Source organism: Arachis hypogaea, chromosome 9 (genome assembly GCF_003086295.3).
Source record: "Arachis hypogaea cultivar Tifrunner chromosome 9, arahy.Tifrunner.gnm2.J5K5, whole genome shotgun sequence".
NCBI classification, from domain to species: Eukaryota; Viridiplantae; Streptophyta; class Magnoliopsida; order Fabales; family Fabaceae; genus Arachis; species Arachis hypogaea.
In genome coordinates, this window is record NC_092044.1 from 112,351,624 (window position 1) to 112,368,596 (window position 16,973).

General features: G+C 37.6%; 3 protein-coding genes across 3 annotated transcripts; 2 read left to right on the top strand and 1 right to left on the bottom strand.

Annotated features, from left to right (window-relative positions):
• Positions 1-2,445: 2,445 nt before the first annotated feature.
• On the top strand, positions 2,446-5,809 carry LOC112711963 (receptor protein kinase-like protein At4g34220). The gene is made up of 2 exons (XM_025764723.3): positions 2,446-4,809; positions 4,891-5,809. The coding sequence occupies exons 1-2, from the start codon at positions 3,168-3,170 to the stop codon at positions 5,586-5,588; spliced, it is 2,340 nt and encodes a 779-aa protein (XP_025620508.1). The 5' UTR covers positions 2,446-3,167; the 3' UTR covers positions 5,589-5,809.
• A 1,745-nt stretch (positions 5,810-7,554) lies between these two features.
• LOC112711964 (probable carbohydrate esterase At4g34215) lies at positions 7,555-8,889 on the top strand. Its single transcript, XM_025764724.3, has 2 exons — positions 7,555-8,398; positions 8,488-8,889. The coding sequence occupies exons 1-2, from the start codon at positions 7,862-7,864 to the stop codon at positions 8,683-8,685; spliced, it is 735 nt and encodes a 244-aa protein (XP_025620509.1). The 5' UTR covers positions 7,555-7,861; the 3' UTR covers positions 8,686-8,889.
• Positions 8,890-9,495: 606 nt separating this feature from the next.
• On the bottom strand, positions 9,496-11,038 carry LOC140175226 (uncharacterized). Its single transcript, XM_072202176.1, has 2 exons — positions 10,876-11,038; positions 9,496-9,869 (listed from the first exon to the last, which is right to left on the bottom strand). The coding sequence occupies exons 1-2, from the start codon at positions 11,036-11,038 to the stop codon at positions 9,496-9,498; spliced, it is 537 nt and encodes a 178-aa protein (XP_072058277.1).
• Positions 11,039-16,973: the final 5,935 nt, after the last annotated feature.

The window sequence follows — 16,973 nt, forward strand, 5'->3', positions numbered from 1 at the left end:
CACATGGTTCCAAATGCATGCGCATGCATCATCACCCTTTGCCTTTGACAATTACATTATTTGCATCCAAACACTGTCTAACCCGCTAGAGTTTCGGTTTCTCTTTACTTTTTCGGGGAGCTTCGAATGATTGTTTTGTCACCATTTTTAGCCACCTTGGTTTCAACCATGTTAGAGCCTTTTCACATACCTTATCAGAGGGACCATTAGTGCTTCAACTAATGGCCTTATTATCAGCAGTTTCGAAAGACCATTCAATGTTTTTTGTCTTCAATTGCATGAGTTTTCACAATCATGTCTCAAAAGAAACTCTTGAAAACAAACCATTAATTATGGTGCTTGTGACAGTTCAAAATTCTCTATCAGCAATTTGTTCTCCTAACTTCAGCTTAGAGAAAATATTATTCTAAAAAATTTCCACATGATTACCCTTTTAATCTTTTACCATAGATTAGAGTTTTAATGCTAATTATATCAAGGACAAATGTTCTCATTTTATGTTAAGTAGTGATTTATTAGTTAAGAATATCAGAAAATGTTGTTAAATTCTTTTTTGTTAATTTTATATATTACTCCTCACACTTGTAACAGTAACAAGTCATTTAAAGGAATTATAATTACTTAACCAATAATGACTATTTTTTCTAAATTCTCTTGCCCTGCCCTTAGTATTGGACAGTGTTTCATATCAGAAGAAAATGTGAAGACTCATGTGAAAGTTTTGTCCCTTTACAGAAACTGCAAGCACACTTATGATTCACGAATAAGATATTTATCTTCACATGTATATATAATTAAAAAAAATATATCTACAAATGTGTCTTATATTGTTAAGAGAACTATGTAACCTCGTGACTGTAATTAGAAAAATAGGGATAGGCTTTGGATTTTATGCTATATTGTGTTGAAAATTAGAATTATTTCCCACATTTTCCCAATTAAAAACTGGTGTGATCAGAAAGCAGTTAGACCTATATTTCTATGAGGTCAATAATTAATGACTTTTAAGGTAGGAGTTGGGATTATGTACGACATCGCGTGTGATAATGTTCAATGTCGATTATTTAGGAATCTGAGTGTGACAAGGTCTGTCACAATGAGTTTAAATTTGTAGTTGAATTCAATTAGCATCTTGTGAAGTCACAGAGCCACCTCTACATGGATGAATATTGATTGAATAATAATAATGATAATAATGGCCTATATAATCTGAGGTGATGGGTGAAATGTTTTCACCTCCAAATAGTTTACACTTTACACACCCGTGATCTGAAATGTTGTTAAACTGTACATGCATGTGTCCAAAACTTCAAATGGTGTTGATTAGTGACTTTAGTGCTGAATATTTACAACTTATTTGTACTCACTAATAACCACTTTTGATGCCATTACCACCTTAGCCTATTTTTCTTAGGTCCACAGTTGTTGTATTTGATATTGATAGGAACTAAACGTAGATGATACCGCACTCAGTATGCATGAGGCAAGCGAAACAAAATAAGAGGCCCCCCACTTACTCCGCTCAAATTCTATGACTTCAACTTCTGTCCATATGCTCTTTTAAAAAGCTGATTTTTTTGCGTGGAAAAAATTGTGGTGTTTTTTTGGAAAATGAGATTATTTGGTGTAATTACAGATGGGTGGATTTTGTAAAAGAGAAGTCAACACGTGACGTGGGGGGCGTGTTGGACATATGATAGCATTCTGACCAACACGTGGGGAGCGTGTTGCATCACGTGGGGGGCGTGTTGCATGATTTCCATAATACTGTAATACACTTTAAATATCAATATTCAACTAAAACACCATCTCTCTTTTCATATTAAAAATAATTTCTGCTTTTAAAAATTATATGAAATTATTTATTCTAAAATCTTAAACTATACAAAAAAAGTATATAAATTATATTTACGAAGAAGTATAGATATTCAGGACTCCAACATTTCATATGACTTGTATTTTGCTTGGAGTTGAATCACCAAACTGTTGTTGCAACTTTAGTTTGTTGTCTCAATTTTTTTTTTATATGCTGCAATTGTTCAAGGTTATTGACATCTTACTTTTAAATAGTGTGCAACTCTATTACCTTTTATCACACTCAAAATATACAAGGACTTAGAGAAGTATAAAATTTGCATGATAGACATGTAAATAATGGCTTAATACCATATCAAAAGTAAATAGACCTAATCCAACTCCCAAAAGTAAGAGTTTTCTCATCATGTTAATCTAAGTCATACAAAGTTATATATAAAAAAAACTATAATTATACTATGGGTATACTAAAATTAATCATCAATATAAATACATATTAGAATATAAATACACATTAAAAATAAATTAAACTACATATATATTTATACACAAATACATTGATATTTGATTTTAGTAAATGTTGATATACATGTAGTATTTAAAAAAAAAAACTAATATAAAGGAGGATGTAAAGAATAATGTAAATGAATCACTTTCCTAAAAATCAAAGCAGTAATGATTAACTATTGATTTTCATTTCATTTTTTTTTTCGTGTATAGGTTATACCAAATTCACGGGGGTGAAGTGGTGGACTCTGCAACAAGTTATGGGCTCCAACTCACTCGGGTGTCCTGTAGTACCAAGTTAGATTCCTCTCTGCTCCATTTTTGCCAATTATGTCTAAGAAAAATTATAGTTTTCAATATGTGACAGAGAGAGAGAGAGAGCACAGCAGTACCAATTAACTCACTTTCTTAAAGACCTTTTATTAATCTTTACTTTGGTTAGGTTCAGTTCGTTAGATATCAACTACACAGAACAAGAGAATTATCTTAATTTTCTCTGCTACCAGCCAACCACTTTCCTTCTACTGTTCTACAACTCAATCCAATCCCTCCTTTATTTTCTTAGTACAGAATTTAATCATTTTTTGATCTTCTTACAACCTCTTTTGTCTACCATACTCATAACATAACACAACACATCTTAGCTGCTCTCTACAGGGGTTTTTGTGTTAACTGAGTTAAAGTGATCATTGATTTGGTGAACAAAACAAACAGCTTGTAGTTGGTTACTATCTCCTCCTCCTTTTTTTCTTCTTTGTCTCTTGCACTTCACCCTTGGCTCCTGGAGCTCTTTTTCTACACTATGAACTTGTAGTTGCAAACATGTTGTGTTTTTTCAAGGAATCATGAACCTTACCTCTAACATTCTCCATTTGTGGTGGAGTGTCTCATCTTTTGTTGTTCTTCTTTTTCTTGTTGTGCTTCAATCATCAGTACTTGCTCTTAACTCTGACGGGATTCTCTTGCTTCACTTCAAGTACTCTATCCTCAGTGACCCTTTATCAGTCTTAGATACATGGAACTACGATGATGTAACTCCATGTTCATGGAATGGAATCACATGCACAGAAATTGGAACACCAGGTACCCCGGATTTTCTGAGAGTCACAAGCTTGAACCTTCCCCATAGCCAGCTTCTTGGTTCCATTGCTGAAGAGCTAGGCATGATCCAATACCTACGCCACCTTGATCTCTCCCACAACCTCCTCAATGGTTCACTGCCAAATTCCATCTTCAACTCTTCACAGCTTCAAGTTCTTTCTCTCTCAAACAATGTCATCTCAGGAGAGTTAGCAGAGCTCATTGGCAAATTAACAAGACTTCAAGTTCTCAATCTCTCTGACAATGCCTTTGGTGGTTCAATCCCAGAAACCCTGACTTCTTTGCAGAACCTAACAACTGTTTCACTCAAGAGTAACTACTTCTCAGGAAGGGTCCCAAGTGGTTTCAACTTCACGGAGGTTTTGGATCTTTCATCAAATCTGCTCAACGGTTCTCTACCAAATGAGTTTGGTGGGGAAAACTTGAGGTACTTGAACCTCTCTTACAACAAGGTTTCAGGGACAATTCCACAAACATTTGCAAGGCATATTCCTGGAAACGCCACTATTGATCTCTCATTCAACAACCTCACAGGTCCAATACCAGATTCTTCTGCTTTACTCAACCAGAAAACCGAATCTCTATCTGGGAATGCTGATCTATGCGGGAAGCCTCTCAAGATTCTGTGTTCCATTCCTTCTACACTCTCTGATCCTCCAACCAATGCAACTACATCTTCACCTGCAATTGCAGCCATACCAAAAACAATCGACACAACACCACCAACAAACGCAACAGGAGGAAGCAATAACGTGTCACCGAGTGGCCTAAAACCTGCAACCATAGCCGCCATTGTTGTTGGAGACTTAGCTGGCATGGCCGTTCTTGCATTGATCATTCTCTTGGTCTACCAAAAGAGAAAGAAAAGGGATCCAAAACCAACCAACAACAGCGTAAACAAAGACGAAATAATCATCACAAAACAGAACCACGAGAATGACGCGAAAACAACATCATCACTCCCCTGCTCATGCCTAACAATGAAAGAAGAAGCGACCTCATCAGAAGAATCAACAAGCTCAGAGAGTGAGCAGGAGAACTCAGAAAACAACAAGGTTGCGAAAGGAGGGAGTCTTGTGACGATGGACGGAGAGACAAAGCTTGATCTGGAGAATCTCCTGAAGGCATCGGCGTATATATTGGGAAACAGTGGCGGCAGCAGCATAGTGTACAAGGCAGTTCTTGAAGATGGAAGAATCTTCGCCGTTCGAAGAATCGGTGAATGTGGAATTGAGAGGATGAAGGACTTCGAGAACCAAGTAAGAGCCATTGCCAAGCTTCGCCACCCAAATTTGGTTCGGCTTCGCGCCTTCAGCTGGGCCAAAGACGAGAAGCTTCTTGTCTCCGACTACGTTTCTAATACCACCCTCGCTTCCATCGGTCCGAGTAAGTTATCACAAACGATCTGATATGTTTGACTAAATTATTATTTATTAATTTTTAATTAATTCATGTTTAATAATTTAGGAAGAGGAGGTTCATCATCACCCTTGAACTTGGGATTGGAAATTCGGTTAAAGATAGCAAAAGGGGTTGCGCGAGGGTTAGCGTTCATTCACGAGAAGAAACACGTGCATGGCAACATCAAACCCAGCAACATTTTGTTAAACTCTGAGATGGAACCAATCATCTGTGATTTTGGGCTAGACCGGCTCATCTTGAACCACCACAACATTAACCATAGAGCAAACGGTTCAGCTAGGAACTTACTTCAACAGCAGCAAGAAAGTGCAACCATTGGTTCAAGCCCCTATGCTGCAACAACAACAACAACAACAATGCTTGGAACATCATCATCCATTAGTGGGACTCCAATGGCGTATCAAGCACCAGAGTCGCTTCAAAACATTAGGCCGAACCCCAAGTGGGACGTGTACTCGTTTGGAATGGTTCTACTTGAGCTTCTCAGTGGGAGGATTGTTTCAGACCGGGAGTTGGAGCAGTGGTTTGGAGTTGGACCGGGTTCGGTGGACGAGGAGAAGAACCGGGTGTTGTTGAGGATGGCCGACGTGGCAATCAAGTCTGACGTGGCTGGAAGAGAGACTGCTATCTTGACGTGCTTCAAGTTGGGGCTTAGTTGTACCTCAGTTGCCCCACACAAGAGACCCTCTATGAAAGAGGCTCTGCATATCTTGGACAAGATCCCTTCATCTGCTACAAATTAAACTCACTCTATTGTTAGCTTTTTTCCTCTGCTTTTGTTGACTTGATTAGCAGTATTAATTAGTTTATGGAGGGAAAGTGACGATGATTGTAACATTGACCACTGAATCAAATCGAATCAAATCCTTGTCTGTGTAATGTGCTTTTTCACGGAGACCAATGGTCGGTGTTGCTGACTATTAGTAATAAAGCTTGCGCAGCAGATGCTGACTGTTTGGTCCTACATACATATATGGTTTGGCTATTACGACGGATTTATGTGTGGGGTTCGGTGCATCTGATTTCTGCTACGCAAATGTTTGATGATGCGTGGATCCAAGTCTTTTTATAATGTGAACTCTGGAATCGCTACTTTTGTTTAAAGCTTTCCTAAAGTTTATAGTTTTATGCTGTTTAGTGTTTAGATCATCATGCGTGCCTATTAAACAACATTAAATCAGAAACAACTATTTTAATAGATTTGAAGGATTAAGGATGGGAAAAGTTCTTTCTTTATTCATATATATTTTTAAAAAAATTATATTTGACGTGTACCCATAATAATAGGCAAACAAACTCATTCACGAACTTACCTCAAAGAACGGAAACAAACAAAACAGCACATGTCACTAATCATAAGGTTATCTTCTAAAACTGTTATCCTCAAACAGACTACATTACTCAAACACGATTCTATACAAGTCAAAGATACTGATAACTGTACTCACCAGAGGAATCGGAACCTACGAGATCCACCACTAACGCAAGATGTCTATAAAACTAATCCCTCTAACTCATAAAAGCTCAGGTCACATAACTTACTTTGATTTTATTATTATCATCTCTTATAACTCACATACTTACTTGAGCGTCGGAGTGCTTTGTGCAGGTGCTCCCACCGCCGTATTTCAGAAGGCCGATGTTAAAACCACATATTTATACCTGGACGACGTATAGCTCGATCAAAGATCCAGGTGCTCGACTGAAAGCTACAGACTTCGGCGCATTTAGGACGGAACAATATTCATACATTAAAACCAGTTACAAATGCATGGGTTTCGCTAAGAAATCAATTAAGACCAAAGCTAACTCTAGTCAATTAATTAAAAAACCTGTTTATTAAAAAAAATCCAACCCCTACAACTCTATTTTTTAAAATTTTAAAATTGAAAAAAGAATTAACTTATATTTTGGTTGATTCTCTAATTTTTTAAATATATTTATATATAAATATATGTAGTCTAATTTATTTTTAATATATATTTATATTTTAATATATATTTTATATTAATAATTAATTTTAATAATTAATTTTAGGGTATACGCATATACTTCATCTTTCTAAGCATGTATACGGAAAAATAGTAAATGAAAGACCCTTTAGAGTTATAACTATAAGTCACGTTTATCTTCACCAGTACAAGGATCAGGATCTTGCTTGATGGTTATAAATTATATTTAAAATCCTTTACTTTGATGGGTACAAGTCAGCACGTTGCTGAATGCTGATGGCAAGTTGGTTAGTGTTTTTGTTTTTGTATACAGTTGGTTAGTTTTGTTTGGGCTATCCCATGTTGTTTATTGTTGCAATGGGCTGGGCCGTTCTTTTCCTTGTGTTCTTGTGTACGTGATGATGATCCATGGCAGGAGTTTTGTGCAGGAGAGCGTAAAAGGTAAAATATACATCAACCAAGTTAGGTTGGTCTAGTAGTTAGCTCACTAGTCCGCTTAAGCAAGTGTCGGGGGGTTCGAATCCCGCCTTGTGCATACAGCAACCCATTGGCCAACGGCAAACCCTTAAATGGAGTTCAGTACCGCAGCGGATTAGTCCAGAGAGACAAAAAAAAAGGTCAAATATACATCTAATCCAGAGAGGAGATTGGGAAATAAGCTCGGGCACCTTAAATTCAAAAACGAAGAGACGAGTTGGCTAGTGAAGTATGGCATGAACGATTACCCATCTAATTGTTACTTTTGATTGCCTCTTTATTGTAGTGATAACTTCTGCTAGTATATGAAGAAGAAGAACTCATTGGAGATCATTGTAATTGTGGAAGAACGGCCTATGATTTTCTTGGGCCTATACAATTGAATAAGTCCACCCACCAACAAAAACGGATAACCATTAGGCCCACTCATTTAATTACTGAGAGTTTCGTTATGGGTTGGACTTGTGTGCAAGGCAAGCTTCAGAACCTTCTTCATATTGGGTTAAGACTTGAGAACAAAACTTACACTCACAGGTAACAATGGAAGAATAGAATCCAATACAGATCCCAACCTCAACCCACGCAAAATGAACATCTTCATTCTATCCGGCCAGAGCAACATGGCCGGTCGCGGAGGCGTCATCAAGACCTACGACCACCACCTCCACCGGACGACACAGCACTGGGACGGCGTCGTACCGCCGGAGTGCAGCTCTGACCTTTCCACCCACCGCCTCAGCGCCGCCCTCCGATGGGAACATGCACACGAGCCCCTCCACGCCGACATCGACACCAAGAAAGTATGCGGGGTGGGTCCCGGCATGAGCTTCGCGAACGCTGTGCGACGGCGCGTGGACTCCCCTTTGGGATTGGTGCCGTGCGCGGCGGGGGGCACGGCCATAAAGGAGTGGGCGCGTGGTGAAGAATTGTACGAGAACATGGTGAAGAGAGCGAAGGAGAGCGTGAAGGAAGATGATAAGAGTGCGATCAAAGCGTTGTTGTGGTACCAAGGAGAGAGCGACACGTCAAGTGAGGAAGACGCTGAGGCTTACAAGGTCAATATGGAGAATCTCATCCAAAACGTTCGTCAAGACCTTAATCTCCCTTCTCTTCCAATCATTCAGGTTTCGTAAATTCCCATCTTGCCCTTTTTTCTTGTAGAGTAGTGTGTCTGGCAAATAAAAATAGAAAATGATGCGGGCTTTGGGTACAGGTTGCAATAGCTTCGGGATCTGAGTACATGGAGAAAGTGAGAGAGGCACAAAAGGCGATTGATATTTCGAATGTGATGTGCGTCGACGCCAAGGGATTGCAGTTGAAGGAAGATAATCTTCACCTAACTACGGAGGCTCAAGTTCAATTGGGTCAAATGCTTGCCGAGGCTTATCTTACACATTTTCATCCTTGTTGAAACTTCAAAATTCAAATCCAAATCTTGTTTGTTTTGTCATTCTATGTTGGCGTGTGCTTGTGTTAGTCTCTCTGGTCTCTCTGAAATTTAGATCTAAATATCATATTAGTTTCTGGACTCTCTTTAATAATTAGTCAGTCAATAAAATACTGAATTGGCTCACATTGGATACAAGATTAAATAACATTGTTTTGTTTTTACTTTGATCAAGTCTCAAAACAGTTTATTCTAGTATTAAGTGTGAGTTATGTTACGGCCTTAAACGCACTCCAACGTTACCGTGCTGGCACTCGAACTTACTCAACCTCTTGAATTAAGACTAAGTCAGCTTAACCCTCAATACTTAGCAAGAAAGCTAAGAATACAAGAGAACACAAGAAAAATGAAGTTTTGGTGTAAATAACACTTTATTATTCAAGTGTTGGTTACAAATTATTCACACACATAAACTCTAATTCTTACCCCTATTTATAGCCATCTACCTCTTTAATTGATGGTTAGGATTAAATCTAATCAACGGTCCAGATTAATCATCCAAAACCTTCTTTACAAATACCTATCCTACCACAACTTTCTAAATGTTTCTAGATTATTCCATACCATTCTGTATACTTCTATATACATCTACACTCTTTTAGAATATTCTATGACCTTCTAAAAGTCTTCTAGAACCTTCTAGGGTATTCCAGAACCTTTTAGGACATTCTAGAACGTTCCGGAACCATTTAGAGCATTCTCAAATACTCCAAAAAACTATACAAATACTGTTAAATTTAGCTTTCTAAAATTTACCGTGACATTCTCCCTCACTTATTGCGCAGACGTCCTCGTCGCCTTCTGTTCATGATAGCGCTGTAGGTGTTCTGGGAATTGCCACAAATCTTCACGAGTTTCCCAACTAGCTTCGATTATCGAGAGTCCTTTCCACTTGATCAAGTATTGGATACTTGGTGGTACTCCTCTTCGTAGCACGATGCGATTAGCTAAGATCTCTTCGATTTCTTTATCAAATGATCTAATCACCACGGGCGGAGCACGACTCGAGTCACCTCTACTCGGTTCGTCTTGGTCTCCATGATATGGTTTAAGCATACTCACATAGAAGACCGGCTGGATCTTCGTAGAGGGAGGGAGTTGTACTTTATAAGCAACCTCCCCAACACGTCCAATGATCTCAAATGGCCCTTCATATTTGCAGATTAAACCCTTATGAACTTTACGAAAGGCTTTGAATTGTTGTGGAAGAAGTTTGATCATTATCTTGTCTCCCACTTGATAGCTTGCATGCCTTCTCTTCTTATCTGCCCATTTCTTCATCCTCTTGGCAGCTTTGTCGAGGTAAAAACGAGTGACATCTGCTTGTTCTTTCCATGACTTAATCATATGATAAGCTCCAGGGCTCTTCCCTAAGTAAGAGGAAGAAAGAGAGTGAGGTGTAAACGGTTGTTGTCCAGTCACAATCCCGAACAGACTCTTTCCTGTAGACTCACTCTTTTGCAAATTGTATGAAAACTGAGTAATGTCGAAGAGTTTTGTCCAATTTTTCTGATTAGCGCTTACGAAATGCCTTAAGTAACACTCTCTCAGTCTGCTAATTGGTTTGAGGATGGAAGCTTGTTGAAAAATGAAGCTCTGACCCAATGAGTTTGAACAGCTCTGTCCATAGTCGTCTTATGAAGCGTGGATCTCGATCACTAATGATGCTCTTAGGCAATCCCCAGTACTTCACTACATTCTTGAAGAATAGTCGTGCTGCTTCCTCTGCAGTGCAATCAGTAGGGGCAGGTATAAAGGTAGCATACTTCGAAAATCGATCCACTACCACAAGAATAGATCCAAACCCATCGGACCTCGGTAAGGCAGAGATGAAATCTAAAGAGACACTTTTCCACGGTCGCTCTGATGGAGGCAGAGGTTCTAACAACCCACTTGGTGTCTTGTTTTCAATCTTATCTTGTTGGCACACAAGACAAGTCTTCACATAGCTCTCCACTTCATCTCTAATTTGAGGCCGATAATAAGAAGATTCAATGAGTGCCAAGGTCCTTCGCTGACCTTGGTAACCAGCCCACTTGGTGTCGTGGCATTCTCTCACTAATTTTCTTCTTAGATTTTCCCATTTAGGGACGTATAGTCTTCTTCCTTTAATGTAGAGAAGGTCATTTTCTAGCCAAAATCTTTTGGTCTTACCTTCCCTAACCAACTCCACCAACTTCTTAGCTAATGGATCGTGATGCAACCCTTCCTTAATGGTATGCACAATATCTCCTTCAACTATAGAAATGGGCGCCATCCTGTATGGTTTTGAGATAGGCGGTTTCGCTCCTAACTCCAATTCAATGTTGTCATCCATCTTTCTTCTAGGTGGTAATGCTTTGGTAACTCGAAAGGTATCACATCCTTATTTTCTTCAAGGACTTCCTTGATTTTAGGGGAAACATCTTCTCCTTTGGCTGTTGACTCCTCTTGTAGTAAAGCCAAAGACATCATCTCCTTCTTTTTGAAACCTTTCTTTAGTTGCATGGTCGAGAGCATCAGAATTTCTCCAGCCTTTGAGATTGTAGGGACCATGCATGGAAACCCTTTCTCCATGACGCATACTATATTGTAGTATGGCATATATATTATATTTGCCTTTCTTTGCAAATCAAGCCCGATGACAATTTTAAAATTGTCCATGGGTGCTACTGAGAAATCCACAAGGCCCTTCCAAGAACCAAGAGTCATCTCAACCCCTTTTGTTACTCCCTTAAGGGGTTTGTAACACCCCAATTACCCTAAGCCTTACCTCTAGCCGTAAAGCAAAGGTTAATCAGAGGTTACGACAATCCTAAGGCTTATACATATTTATATGTAGAAAGAAATAATATAATCTAGAAGCCTGATGAAGGAGTAAGCTCAAAACAAAATTACAAAAGCGTGAGACGTTCACAAGAAACTAACGCATAAGGTACAAGGTATGGGTGTAAGAGAATGGAACATATATAAATATAAGAATATAATAATCATAGAGAACTAGCCGCAGCTTGCGGAGTTTAAGCCGACTAGTTACAAATAGAAATATACAGAGTTTTAAAATTAAAACAGCTTATACAACCTATCCCTCAAGTAAGCCTCTAAGGCCATAAAGATAAAACACAAAAAGATGTGAGAGTAACTATAACAAAGTAAAATAAATTAAACCAAGGAGGAACCATACTCCACTCCGTCACCATATCCGCAATCTCACCGAAGTAGATTACCTGCATCTGAAAAACAACAACAAAGTATGGAATGAGAACCGAAGATTCTCAGTATGGTAACAGTGCCCAATGATGTAAGATGTAAGGCCCCGGGACGCCAAAGGCAATCCTAGAACTTCACATTGCATACGGGTATTCAAGCTTAACAATATAAATAAAAGAAGAACTTAAACCATAAACTGGGTTATCTGACCTAGGGGAGTTCTAACTAACACTAATCACACCGCTGTATCCCACAACCTTCACCAACCTAACCTCCGTGCGATCTCATCACCACCGCCTACCTAACCTCCTTAGCACTAGACAATCACAATTAATGCAAACAAATAAAACACAAGTAGAAGCATATAAAGCAAGTAGTTCAAGTAAGAAAATAGGCATGTTATACAATTAGGCAAACTCACGTAATCAAAGCAAGCAAGCACATAAAAGATGCATATGATGAATGCCTATCCTATTGGCTCGTGATATCACTTGTCGGTCTATAAATGCCAACCCGACACATCCTTTCAGATGTCGCTTTTCTGTCGCACCCACGAATATAGTGTCGAGCACACTCTATTGACCCACGGATATAGTGCTGAGCACAGTTGCATGCATAACCCAAGGATATAGTGCCTGACCCACTCTTGCAGTAGGAAATATTATCAATCATGGTTCAATCACAAGGACATAATACTTTGCAGACTTATCATACTTAACCCAGGGATATAGTGCCTGGCACACTCTCATTATTCAACAAGATCATCATTCCTCTTTGAGTCTTCAACTCATCATAACCATCATCAATTCATCACTTCCATTACGAGCTCATTAGTTCACCAATTTCTCAATTCATTGTCAATAATCACTATATGCACCACTCTTCCTTCTCCCTCAACTAACTCATCCGCAATACACCAGAAGCCTAAACCTCCGTTTGCTAACTTTTCAAAGGAAAACTCAACTTAAACCCCTAGGACCTTTCCCATATATCAATGCTCTCTAGAAATAAGTCCAAGAGTCTTGAAATGGTGTTATAGAAGCTTACAACCTTGTCCGAAAGGTAAAATAGTTGAAAACAAAGTTTAAAATTATGAAAGAGGGCGTGTGCGTCCGCACGCCCAGGAAAATTTTTAAAGTGTGCGTACGCACAAGTTGCAATTTTCCATTGGTGTGCGCACGCACAAGCTGTGCCAGCGCTGCAAGCAGATTGTCTGCCTCTGCATGTGCGGAAGCACAGGTCTGTGCGTGCGCCCAGGTCACAATCTTCGCAGAGTGTGCATGCGCACAAGGCTATACGTGCGCACATATCAGAAAATCCTAAAATTATGCAACTTTGCAGAATTTCAGATTTTCAACACCAACTTTGAATGATCATAACGCCCTCTACAAAATTCTAAATTTCACAAACTTTATATCAAATCGGAGGGTTTTCAACGAACTTTAACTTAAAGCAAATCCCAACCAATTTTGAAAACTGAGGCTCAAGTTATGATCCGTCAAAGTTCACCAAAAATCTATTTTTACCAAAAACCTTAAAAACTTACTTTTACCAAAACTCTAATATCAAAACCAAACTTCTCACAATCCAAATGCTACCAAATCAACTCAAAAGCTCATGCCACTCATTCCTCAATCTCAACCATCAATAATCTCCCATTCACACTATCCCACACCATCAAAATCATTATTCTCCAACAATAAAAAATCCTCACAAATAATCTTAATTCTCTTCATTCATCAATATCATTTTCACAATCCATCATCAATTATCAATCACACCCACAACTCTCAACAACATTACACATCAATAATAAACCACCAACCTTGACATAACATCAACCACAAAACTCAATATCCAAAAACCATCATCAACATACATCATCACACATCATAATCATCAAGATCCTTTATTCCAAACCACCATTGCACATTAGATTAATACTATAAATTCCCACAATCCTCATTATTTCCTAATATAACTAATCACCATAAATACTCATCAATGCATATAATTCCCAACAATCACCATCAACCACACTACTCCAATATAACCAACATTTACATCAATTCACGAATAATTATTTATACACCAATATCATTCAATCCTATCTTAGAGTCAACTAGCTTAAGTGTCCATGAACATTACATATTACATAAAAGAAACTGAAACCATACCTTGGCCGATTCCCAAAACATTCTCAACATCAAAACGAAGCAACCAAGCTTGATCCAAAGCCTCAATCAACTCCAATAAACACCAAAACTCAATCTAATATCACATATACATACCAACATCAAAACCTAAGATACACAAAACAACTACACACAAGGATTTAGTAAAATCTTACCTTACCTAACATGATTAGGGGTAAAATCCAACATTTATCCACCACTAGAGATCACCTAAACAAGCAAAACCACAAAATTTATTCAAGAACTAAACTTAAAAATGTAGAACTACTAGGGCACGAAACTGGAGAATGAACAGAAATTTCTTACTAGAAAAATTTAGATAGAAAGGAAGAGCTTGTCGAGAGTTTCGCGTGGGCGCAAACGGCTCGTCAATCGGAGGTCCGTAGCTCAAGTTACAAACAAAAGAAGGTGAGGGTGAATAGTATTTTCTCTTCTCCCTTTCCTCTCATGGCAGCTGCGCCCCTCTCATCAAATTAGGGCATGAATGAGCTGAAAAGCTCATTAAGTGAGCTTATATATGTTGGACCTTGGGCCCGGTTTGGACCCGGTCCAACCCGTTAGCATTTCTGATAAGTGGGCCAAAACCTTTAAGATTAGTGCCCGATTTTCAATTCAAAAATTATTTTTGTCCTTTTAAAACAATAAACCAATTTTCCAAAATCTTATTTTTCTAAAAACACAGCATCGGACAGACTTAAACTGGTTCGGCCGGTTCGGCTATCGGTTCGCGGCTTTTCTCGATTTTTCTCAGAAAATACATTTTCTGACTCAGAAAAATTTACTGAAACCAAATTTTACATTTATATTTTCTAATTAAAACTTCTAAATTTTGAATCTATTACGGACACTAAAATTATTTTATTAAAACGGTTTTACGTGAAAACGCGGGTTCTTACATACTCCCCTCCTTAAAAAGATTTTCGCCCTCGAAAATCCGAGTTATGCGATATATCCCCATCAAATCGTCCTACCGTGCCAATGTTCCCTTTTTCCTTCCGCTGCGTCACTCTGATTATCATAATTATGCATCCGAAATTTTTCTTAAAATCATTACCCATTTTTGTAATACTTTTTAAAACCTTTAAATCAAGTTCCATATAAATGAGTTCATTGTTAAAACTATTTCAAAAGAGCCAAAAATTGTTTACTCGAAAGTCAACTACTTGAAATCATGGTTGTTCGTAAATAAAAACTTCTCAGTTTGAATTCCTTTCGATAAGATAATTTGGAAACCAAATTCACAAATGAACATAATCGGAGAACTCAGTTTTCTTTTTAAACAACATCCTCAAAACCAAGAATTTTCGACATAGTTTCAAAACCAAATATTGCTTTTGTAATATTTCGGAAAGCTGTAAAAACAAGTTTAATCTAAATCAGTTCATTAGGAAAGCTTTTTCAAAAGGCTCAAAAATTCATTTATTCTTAAATCAAAACCTTTCAATTTGAATCTCGTTTTGATAAGATAAATTATAAACCAAATCACAAATCAAGAAAATCGTAAAACTCACTTTTTCTGTAAACCATATTATTCAGACCAAGAGTTTTGATTTAATTTCAAAAGCAAAACATTTAAACCAAAAGTTTTCAAACCAAATTTGAAAATCATGTTAGCATTTAAAACCCTTTTTAACATGGTTCAAAACCATACCAGTTAGAAACTAAAAATCATAAGTAAAAATCACAAAAGAAACAGTCGGAACTTCTCCTGCCACCAGTGTTGAGCAGTACCCATCAACCGGTATGCCGCAACTCCACGAACTAGTCACAAACCTAACATCCGCAGACTCTTCCACGGGAAACAAAACTCTCGCAACTTCTCATAACGTTACACACTTACCGCTTCACCTTCTGTATCCACAAACAGGTCTTAATGAACTAACGCATCACATTACTATACCTAAAGATCGCACGTGACCTCAAAACAATTCTTGAGTTTACCCAGAAAGATAAAAGATTTTGAAAAAGAAGGACAAACAACAAGGATAATCTCCGCAAGAGTTTTGAAAGAACTACTGAATGTACAAGTAAACAAGGATGTACAATTGATGTAGAGTATTGGAAAGAAATTCAGTTTAACATCCTCAAGGATGACTCCTGAATCAGAGATAACTGATAGGAACACAAAAAGGATAAGCAAGGCAGTAGTTTGGAACTAAATCAAGCTGAGTTAACATGTATGAAACTATAGAAAAAGGTTAACTAAAGCTAGTGATGATACTCTCAAAGTTTAAAATTCATGATTAAGTACACAGAATACATTTGAATATATAAAAAATGAAAAACTGTAAGAACATCATCTCATGTGCTAAAAGAAAGGTATGTAACTCGCATTTCACAGAAGGGTGACAGAAACAAATATCAAAATGGCAAAATAGTTAAAAGAAACAAAATTGCATTTTGTCTAAATAGTTTCCAAGTAAAAGAGTGAATAGGTGAGGTTTGAAAAATGAAAGTCAATTGGGTTAAGGCCAAAACAATTTTTCAAAAATCCTAAAAGACATTTAGGTACTCAATCAGATAAAGGTATACACTGATATTGTGGCAAGGTTGTAAGAAAATCAAAAGTTTGTTCAAGAATTCTCAAAGTTTAAATTCAAACAAGCGTGTATGAAATTTTATAGCAAATATGGAACAAGTTAAACTTTATTTAGAAAAGGAAACTTCGTGGTAAAAATTTGCTTATCAGTCAGTTTCAAAACTTTATTTAAAATAGTGCATGCCAACTTCAAAACAACTTTGTCAATTTAAAGAATAGCTATGAATGCAATTTTAAGCGAGAAGAATTGATTTAAATTTCTTAAGAGAATCCAAAACTTGTTTCAAAAGTTCACATCAAAACTCTAAGAATACATTTGAAATTGCCAT